Source organism: Bos indicus, chromosome 22 (assembly GCF_029378745.1).
Source record: "Bos indicus isolate NIAB-ARS_2022 breed Sahiwal x Tharparkar chromosome 22, NIAB-ARS_B.indTharparkar_mat_pri_1.0, whole genome shotgun sequence".
Taxonomy (NCBI): domain Eukaryota; kingdom Metazoa; phylum Chordata; class Mammalia; order Artiodactyla; family Bovidae; genus Bos; species Bos indicus.
The window spans coordinates 59,876,286-59,885,813 of record NC_091781.1 but is presented as its reverse complement, the minus strand read 5'-3'; the positions used below and the strand labels follow the sequence as shown (position 1 = coordinate 59,885,813).

General features: G+C 65.6%; 1 protein-coding gene across 2 annotated transcripts; it reads right to left on the bottom strand.

Annotated features, from left to right (window-relative positions):
- Positions 1 to 212: 212 nt before the first annotated feature.
- Positions 213 to 9,254, bottom strand: TPRA1 (transmembrane protein adipocyte associated 1). 2 transcript variants are annotated; one of them, XM_070777037.1, is made up of 11 exons: positions 9,143 to 9,254; positions 4,022 to 4,145; positions 3,725 to 3,857; positions 2,813 to 2,899; positions 2,655 to 2,727; positions 2,463 to 2,542; positions 1,982 to 2,092; positions 1,833 to 1,893; positions 1,443 to 1,545; positions 1,268 to 1,348; positions 213 to 788 (listed from the first exon to the last, which is right to left on the bottom strand). In XM_070777037.1, exons 2-11 carry the CDS (start codon positions 4,126 to 4,128, stop codon positions 548 to 550), a joined length of 1,077 nt encoding a protein of 358 aa, XP_070633138.1. In that variant the 5' UTR covers positions 4,129 to 4,145; positions 9,143 to 9,254; the 3' UTR covers positions 213 to 547. The 2 variants fall into 2 exon arrangements, with proteins under 2 accessions (XP_070633138.1, XP_070633137.1); XM_070777036.1 differs by lacking the exon at positions 9,143 to 9,254 and adding an exon at positions 8,351 to 8,643.
- Positions 9,255 to 9,528: the final 274 nt, after the last annotated feature.

Genomic DNA, 9,528 nt, shown 5'->3' with positions numbered 1-9,528 from the left:
ATGGGAGGGCAATGGAGACCATTCGCCGGGCGCCCCGAAGTCCTGCCAGTGCGGGGACTGGCGAGAGGCAGAAGTCTGATCCTGCTTTCCCCCAAAACCCATGCTGCCCCCGAGTCCTCAAGAGCCGCCCGGCAGGCAGAGCGAGGACCATCCCGCTGGGGGCACGGGCAGCGCCCGGCCCCGTCAACCCTCCACGCTGCCACACCACCACCTTCCGCCCTGGTCCTTTTTATTAGAAAACAGATCAGGAAAATAGACACACTTCGGCCCACCCGTTGGCGTGGGCTCTGGGGCAGGGGTGGGAGGCGAGGAGGCCAGTCCAGTTCTGGGGCCCAGGCTGCAGGGAGGTGGCGGCCAGCCGGCCCTGGGACACACGGTCAGGGCCACGTCCCCGAGCGAGGCAGGGGGAGCTGGGAGGGGGAGTGGCCTCGGCTGAACAGAGGTGGGCACGGAGAGTGGGCAGGGCCCCTCTTCCGTTCCGCTGGGTCTCTCTGCCCCCCGCCCCCCACAGCCAGTCCCACGCGGTCCGGCCCCCGGGGCAGCTGCGTCAGGCGTTGATGGCCCTCCAGCGCTCACTGTCCAAGCTGTTGATGCTGCCGCTGTGGCAGGGCAGGGAGGCCACGTCGTCCAGGTAGGCCACCCCGGCCGAGTCGAACTGCGTGCTGGCCGCCCCGGCCGCCTCCGGGCCCTCCCGCCGGGCCACGGCGTAGGGCTGGGGCAGGTGCATGTCCGGCTCCTCGGTCTCGTCCACTTGGCATTTGTAGGAGAAGAGAATCTTGGGCTCCGAGCTGGTGGGGAAGAGAGTCAGGGGGCCTCCGTGAGTCCAGATGGCCCTCTTTTGCTGGGGCTGGGCCCCTAACGCCCATCCCTCGCGGTGCCCTTCCTTGTTTGCCCTTTGGGGTCCACTGGGACACGTGTGAACCCCCCAGCTCCAGCGAGTGAACCCGGGGAGCACCTGCCTTCTCACGTCAAGTGGGTGGGCAGAGTCCAGCCTGGTGAACGGCGGGCCTTAACCTGCAGGTGCGCGTAGCACGGGGCGCCCACCACTCTGACCCCCGCCCGCCCCGCTCGCCACCGCCCACAGGGCACACACGTGTGCGTGCACTCGCGAGCATGCTCTCACAGGCACCGCCGGCGCCCTGAGCCAGAGGCTAGGAGGCTGGGGGCGGTGGGAGTGGGGGGGAGTTGGTGCGCATGCGCAAGCGACCCCGCCCGCAGCCTCTGACTTCAACTCCCACCCCGCGTCCCTTGCGCGCGGGGGGCTCACCCGAAGAAGCCGCGCAGGAAGGCCACGTAGATGAGGGGCGCAAAGAAGCTGAAGTAGAGGAAGGTGGTGGCGTCCACGCAGCTGGGGGCAGGGGCGAGTCAGGGCTGTGGCAGGGGGACCTGCGCCCCACCCCGGGCCCCCCGCCCCCGCCCCATCCCCCACCCCCCACACGTACCAGAGCCCCTCAATGATGTCTGCGCACAGCAGCGCACTCCCCAGCCCCTGCACCAGGTTGAGCAGCGCCAGTATGCCCGCGTACACGTAGAAGCTCCTGCGCGCTGCGGGGCGGGCGCGTGAGGTCCTGCCTGGGGCCAGGGCCTGCCCGGGGCTGTGCGCTCCGGGCCACCCCCAACCACACCCCCAACCACCCCACCCACTGCCACCCCCACCCACCCCCACTCCCCAACACCCCCACCCCCGTCCCCCATCCCCAATCACCCCCTACCCCCAACCCAAACCCCCCAACCACCCCAAAAACCCCAACCAACCCTCAACCACTCCCCACCCCCCAACTCTCCAACCCCCAACCACCCCCCCCCACGCGCAGCCCCCCCCGGGCGCTCACACGGCAGGGAGATGCGCTCCTTCAGCGGGGTCCTGGGGAGCACCACCACCAGGGAGTAGACCTGCGGAGGCAGCGGGGCTGACCGGCGCGCCCAGCCCCTCAGCAGCACGCCCGGGCCCCATGGGCAGCCCCAGCCCCCGTCGGCTCACCAGGAAGAAGAAACAGGAGCTGACGAGCCAGAACTGGCGGCCCCCGTGCCCGTAAATGTTGAAGTCCTCGGCCGACAGGTGGGCGTCGGGGTACAGGATCTCCAGCGTGCCCTGCAGGGGCGCGGGGGCGGGCCTCAGGGGCTCCCGCAGCCCGCCCCACTAAGGCCCTCCGTCCCCCGCTCCAGCCTCCTCTCCGCCACAGCCCGCCCCCAGGTGGGGGTCCCCCACTAGCAGAGGGCCCTCTGGATGCCGGCTCTTGGGGGGACCCGCAGAGCTGCCTGGCTGCTTGCTGAAACAGCAGGTCCAGCCTGGTGGATCAGAATCCGAGGCGCCCAGCACACGGCTTGCAGGCGATTCCTTCACGGCACTGAACGTTTGAACCCCTGCACTTGACGCCCTGATGCCTCACCCATGACGCCCCCCACCCATGACCGGAGGCAGTGCACGCCCAGCACCCCGCTGCCCGCCCCCTGCCCCTCACCTGGGTGACGGAGTAGGCCAGCGACAGCACCGTGGTGATGGCCAGCACCCGCTTGATGCTGGACTTGCTCTCCAGGTGCCCTGGAACAAATGTCCCGGTCAGGGGGTGGGGCCAGCCCCGGGGTAGGGGCCGGGGCAGGGCCAGTCCCGGGGGCGGGGCTGGGGTGGGCGCAGGCCGCAGGGGCACACACACCGAAGGCCAGGCCCAGGATGACCACGCTCAGCTCGATGGCCAGCAGGAAGAAGCGCGTGATCTCCCACAGGATCTGGACACAGAGGGGCAGAACGTCAGCCCCGAGGCCGGCGCCCCCTCCCGGCGCCCAGCGCCCCCACCGACAGGCCCAGGCCCACCTTGTCAGCCACCGTCGCCGCGTCTGACGTGCTGACTGTCATGGACACCACCGCCCGGGCAATGCCCACCAGCGCCACCACGAACACCTGGGGAGGCAGAGAGGACCCAGGGTGGGGGGGACGTCGCACCGGGGGACGACCCCTCCCGGAATCGTTTCTGTGGGCGCAAGGCCGTACCTTCTGACCCCTGAGCCTGGAAAACCGTGTCCAGCCTCAGGAAGGCTGACACTGCCTGGGTACACATGCCCGCCACATGCCAGGCGGCCAGGGGCGGGAGCTCTGTGTGCTCCCACTGGGTGCATGCTCACAGCGCCGTGAGCTGAAAAGATCCGCAGCGCGTCTGGTGGACGGGCACTGAGGTCCAGAGGGGCCATGCCGCTGGCCTAAGGTCTCTCGGCACAGCCAGAGGTAAGAACACACTGGGCATCCCCCACCTGGTACCCACTTCCCTTTCCCTCAAGTCATACTTCCCCAGTTTGCTTCCTGGGGCCACTACCCTCCTCGGTCCACGCGGTCTCGCTGAGCTGACCCTTCCCTCCCAGCTCCAGAGTGTCTCTTTCCCTGCGAGTCAGGGATAAACAGGGGTTCCCAGGCGGGCCACTGAGAGGTAATGCCAGGTCTGCAATGTGCAACCACTAAGTGATGCCCTTCCGCTGCAGCTGGCAGGGGGTCAGCTCAGGGAAGTCAGCACACAGCTGCTCTTGGACGCTTTTGGTACCGTGTGTGGAGGACGCATGTGAACGTAAGGCCAGAGGCAAGCAGGTGTGCAGAGAGGGTCTTGATGGCGTCAGTTAATCCCTGGATGCAGCCGTACCTGAAGCTGGTTATTCTTTACAAAGACAGTTACTCATTCCCTGTTTTGCTTAAGCCAGGTGGAACTGGGTTTTCTGTCACCAATTGGAATGAACTCACCAGGATATAAAACGTGATAAAGATGGGGCTGGAGGTGACTCGAATCTTGGCCCGAGCAAATGGAAGCTTCCAGAGCAGGAAAATGAAAAACAGCACATTGGGGATGAGCAGCAGGAGGTCCCAGTACCGGACCCTAGAAAATGGGCACAGCAGGTGGCTCAGTGGTGGGGACCACAGCACGCCTGCCTCACACACACACAAAAATAGAGAGGGCTGTGCCTGCCCCCCCCACACACGCGCGCGCACACACACACGCCCACAGGGAACCCCTCTCAAGGGCAGGGCCGTGCCCCTCACCGCGAGGTGCCAATGTCCTCGTAGAGCAGCAGCAGGCAGCGGTGCGGCACGCTGATGTTGGGCGCCAGAGGCGGGGGCGAGCTGGCCCCCATGTCCCAGGTGTCCATCCTGCCAGCAGCCAGCCCTGGGTGGGGAGGGGAGAGTCAGCACGTGAGCAGCACCAGGGTCTTGGGGTCCCCAACCCAGCAGGCAGGATGGGGTGTCTGCAGGGAGCGCGGGGCCCGGCAGCAGAACGTGACAAATGCCAGCGTTGAAAACAATGACTGAACAGGCCGCGCTCCTGACCCGGCGCCCCCGCCTCCGGCAGTCCGCAACAGCCCGGGGCGAGAGCAGCCCAAGTGCCACCATCAGCAGAATGCTCGCTCAGCGGGGTGTCTGAGTCAACACTAGGATGCTGCCCACAAACAGGAGCGAGTCCCTGTCCTGGCCTGGCAGGCAGCACGCTGAGTGGAGGCCAGGGAGGGGTGCCCGGTGGAGGGCGGCAGGCCCATGGCGGGGTCAGTGCACAGGTGTGCTGGCTATGGCGGTTCACCAAGCACACGCCTGTGAGTGGGGCGCCTTTCTGGGTGAGTTATGGCTTCAGCGTTTTCAACAGCGAGGAAGGTGAGTCGTTTACGTGCTGAGTGCCCAGGTCGGCACGAGCAGCCCAGGACACTTCCTGCGGGGGGCTGGCGCCCACTGTGCAGGCCGGGGTGGTGGTGCAGGGGCACCCCTGCACTTGGGGAGACTCTGGGGTGGGTGGGCCTGGACCAGGGGCTCAGAACCCTCTATCCTTCCCTCCCACACAGGCCACCAGCAGCTCTGGGATCAGTCCCCCTTGGCAACCTAATGAGGAGGCCAGGAGGTGTTAAAGGGGATTAAAGGTATTAAAGCACCCGTGCTACAAACCAAACTTCCAGAGGTACGTGCTGAGAAGAAAACAGGAGGGGAACAAAATAAAATGACAGGAAACACAGCAGAGACTGCTGGGGTACCCAGCGTCCATGCTGCTTTGTACCAGAGCCATGGATTCTAGCTGGCACATGGCTTCCCAGAAGCAGGACCACTTTCCCAGCTTCCCTTCGTGCTGGCTGTGGCCGTGTGACCAAGTTGCATCCAGCTGGGTGTGAGCAGCAAGATGTGCCAATTTTCAGGGCAGCCCTCCTCCTTTCCCACTGCCTGGGATTGTGGGTGTGGTGGTGGGAGCAGCAGCAGCCATTCTGGACCATGAGGCAGAAGTCATGGAACAGAGGGTAACAGGGTGTCTGGGTCTCAGACGAGCAGGTGAGCCTGCACAGACTGTTGTGCAGCAGGTGGCAGTTCCTGTCCACCTTGTCATCTCAGCCTTTGTTCAGTAGCTAAGCCAGAATGCCCAGGCTGGGTTGTCAGACAGAATGATATTTGGACTGAGATCTAAATAACTGGAAGTAGCTGGCCTGGGGTAATCTGGGCAGAGCACATCCTGGGGAGGGAGCAGTGGAGGCAAAGGCAGGAGGCAGAAATGGTCTTGGCCTGTTCAAAGGGCACAGGGCACACTGATGCTGGAAGAGAGAGGAGACAGGGCGGGGGCCAGGTCAGCCAATCTCCCTCTAAGCACAACAGGAGGGATGGAGGGAGACGGGTGGAGGCGGCACCAAAGCAGGGGGATGGGGGCGGGGAGATGGAGTGCTCGGCCTGCCGACGAGGACAGCAGCCCGACTGGGGGCGGCAGCAGGGGTGGCGTGGTGGGACCTGGGACCCCTTTGGGAGGGTCGGCCGGCAGGACTTGCAGATGGACCCATGGAGGGGTGAGGGCAGAGGGCAGGGGAGGCTCACTCTAGGCTCCGACCTGAGCCTCGGGGTGCCTGCAGCGGCCCGGCCGACTGCAGACGGTGTCACCGCGATGCTGAGGTGAGAGGGGTGTCCCTGGGATTGCTGAGGTGAGGACAGTGTCCCCACGATTGCTAAGTAGGTGCTCCATCATTGCAGGACCTCCTTGACACCCTGTGCTCACGACAAGGCCCCTCACCAGCACCAGAAGCTGAAGCCACTGACCGTAAGCCAGTGGTTTCCAGAGGGGGTGGTGCGTGGTCAGTGCAGGCCCCTCAGCAGGGTGGCTTCAGGGCTGCCTCATGTCCTGCAGGGACCCCCACACAGCCGAGAGGAGCCCGTGGGTGGACAGCGGCCAGACAGAGTGGGAGTGCGGCTGGAGGACTTTTCCTGGCTTTGCGTGGCCAGCACCCCCTTTTCCTGGGGGAAACCTCAGGACCCCCGTCTCCGTGCACAGGGTGTAGGTATGACTTACAATGCCCCCTCCGCAACCTCAGGGAGCGTTCACACTGGAGTCCACGTGGAGGGAGAGCCGACAAAGGAACACAGAGGAGAGACACAGACAGTACTGGGCAGGAGCCCCTGGATCCAGCCACGCCTGAAGCTAGGCTCCCCAGCCCCACCCTGGGGAGCACCTTGCATTCTGAAGTCCTAACAAATCCCCAGCTTGACCTTCTGGCTCTGCCAGGTGCTGCCTTTGTGACCTTGGGCCAGTCTTTTCCCTCTCTCAGTGTCACAGGACTGTAGCATCCCCACCAGCAAGGCTGCTGGAAGGATCAGGCAAGAGCAGAGAAGGGAGTCTGCACAGGACCACACATACAGGGTGACTGCCGCTTTCCCCCAAAGTGGGAGCTGGGCGTGTGGGCGGGCAAGATTCGGTTCACGGGGTGCAAGCCCCACTCACTTCGGAGTCTGGGCTAGGGAAGGCAGGTGCCTGCTATTCCTACTTCCCCCGCCCCGGCCTGCTTGCCCTGTAATAGCAGCAGAAGAGGAGACCCCCACAGCCGAGCCCACCTCCAGGGCCCGGGCCCCCTCCCAGGGGGAGTGTCCCAGGGCTCGGTGTCTCCCCTGCAGACACAGGGCCCCCGGGCCTGATCCAGGGTGGAGTGCTGGTAACAAGTGAACTTGGGGCGGGCAGGGGTGGGGGTCACACGACTCACAGCAGGTTGCCACGGTGTGTCAGAGCTCACAAAATAACCGAAGCTGGGACACCAGCAACAGGACAAGCACACCCCTCCCTTCCGGTGGGCGCTCCAGGCCCGCACTTTCTGCGTGCTGACCCGTGGGGCCACCACCCGGCCTCCAGGAGCGGGCGGCCACCCGCTGTCCCATTACAGTCGGAAGGAGGCTGAGGGGGACCATCGGAGGCTCCCCCATTCCCCTCCCCCGCAACAGGTGAGCTCCAGGCCATGCCAGAGCAAGGGGTCTGCAGGAGAGAGGGGCCAGGAGGGCAGGCTGGTGGAGGGCGTGGAAAGAGGGGGACTTCCTGGGACGCTGAGTGCCCTGGGTAGCTCTGCGCCGCTCAGGACCAGGGATGCTGGGACAGACTGTCTCTTCCACCTGGGGAGGACACTCCTGCCCTCGCTGCCATTCCAGAGACCTCCTCCCACCCTCTCGCCCTCCGTCTGCAGCCAGCTTGTGGGCATCGTGCCAGTGGCATGGGCCCTGTGTGCTGGACCTGGGCCAGAAGGGCCCTACCTCTCTGAGCCTTAGCCTCTCTGAGTTTCTGGGTCTCCCTGGTCTGTGCAGTGGGACTGACCATGTGTGGCCCAGAGGTCCTGGATGGGAGCCCTGCAGAAACAGAAAACCCTGAGCAGACAGGCTGCTGTGGAAACACCCCTCAGGGCAGCCGGCCCCAGCTGCTCACGGAGCTTTCAATCCTGAACCAAAACTGTGTGAGGAATGTTTCACAACCATTATCCTCCAGTCCTGGGGAAGGCGGTGGACCCTTCCAGGAGCCCCCAGAAGGGAAGACAGCCCTGTGCCTTCTGGCCTGACCTCTGCAGATTCCCTTCGACTTGGCAGGCTGCGTGCTCTCCCGGCCCCCGGCCAGGTCGCACCAGGAGCCCTCCCTGACCACCCCTTCCATCTGAAATGGCCCTCAGCTGTGTGTCTGTGTTTGTGGACCGTCCAGCCCAGGCGTGTCATGACCCAGTTCTCGGGGGGATAGCCAAAGTAGTGAGCTGGACAGATGAACGTCCAGCATCAGAGAGAGGGCGGCCCAGCCCTTCTGGACAGTGGGAGGACAGTCCGGGAGGCCCCACGGCCCCGTCCCCAGCACACAGGGAGGACAGGTAACTTCCCGCTGCCCTGCCAGGAGACACCTCCCACACCCCGACCCTCTCGGACGCGGGAGCCAGAGGTGACCATTCCAGACACTGTCTCGGCGCACAGCATAGGACGCAGGGTCCGGGAGCTCGGCCTCCCCGGGAACCCTGGGCCTGCCTCTGGGCGGGAGGCCCACTCCCGGCGGCAGGAGGCGGGACAGGGACGTTCGGGATCGGCTCGCGCAGCTGGGGCAGAGCAGGGGCTTCCACTTACCTGGGGCCCCGGCCGCCCATCCGCCGCCGGGCGCGGACCCCGCCAAAGGCCGCGGGCCTGGGCCTCCGGCGCTCGGGCCGGGAAAGTGGCGCGGGGAGCGTGGCGCGGGAGGCCGGCCCCGGGAGACCGGGCGGCGGGCGGGCGGGCGGGCGGGGAAGGGAGACGCAATCAGGACACGCGATCGGCCTGACCCCGCGCGGCCCTCCCGGCAGCGGCGACCCGGAAGGGAGGCGCGTCCTCTGCGTTCAGCCAAAACTGCAAAAACAGCCACCGTCCCTGCCCGCGGCGGCACGGGGACCCGCCCCCAGCCGGCAGCGACCAATAGGAACGGAGTTACGCCAAAACGGGGGCGGGGCGAGTGCAGAGGACGGAGCCAATCCGGTCCCCGGGAGGCGGGGCGGCCCCCAGCCTCTTAAAGAGCCCGTGCGCGGCCCTCTCGGCCGCCTAGCGTCGCGGCCGCCAAGCGTCGCGGCCGCATCTCTCTACGACCTACCTGTTCACGCCCGCCGCCCGCAGCGCCCCCTCTTCCAGAGTCCGGGGAGGCGCTCCGCCGCCTCCGGCCCGGTGACCTCCAGGCCCCAAGGACTAGCCCCCACCCGGGCCCGGCGCGGCCCCTTAGCACCTGCCGACGAACCCTCCGCCTCCAGGCCGCCCTGCAGGCCGGCTGTCATACGTCCCTTTTCGCAGAGCAGACCCCGGGGCGGAGGCGTTAAGCGCTTCCCCCGAAGTCACAGGACCAGGAAGTGACAGGACCGAGGCCTGGGGCTTGGCCTGCTTTCCCTCACTGCTTACCTCCAGGCAGCCTCCTCCAGGCAGCCCTCCCAGATAGCCTGTTCTTCCCCTCCTGCGTCTGTGCGGGGTTCACTCCTCTGCCCCCACCACGAGGCTCCGCCTGGCCTGGCCCCTCCTGTCTCCTCATCCTCAGCCCTCCCACCCGCTCCTCTCTGGGTTCCCTGTTTCTCTTCCTTGACTACACCAAGCTTCCTTACCTGTGGGTCTGTCACTTAACACACACTTCCACTTGACACCCTAGCCAAAGTAGCTGGCCAGTCTCTGTAACACAAAGCCCTTTCATTTCCTTCTCAGCTGTTACCCAAAACTGGATTCTTTTTTCTGGGGTTGTTGAGCTGACTTCTTGGGAAATAGATGGGGAAACAGTGGAAACAGTGTCAGACTTT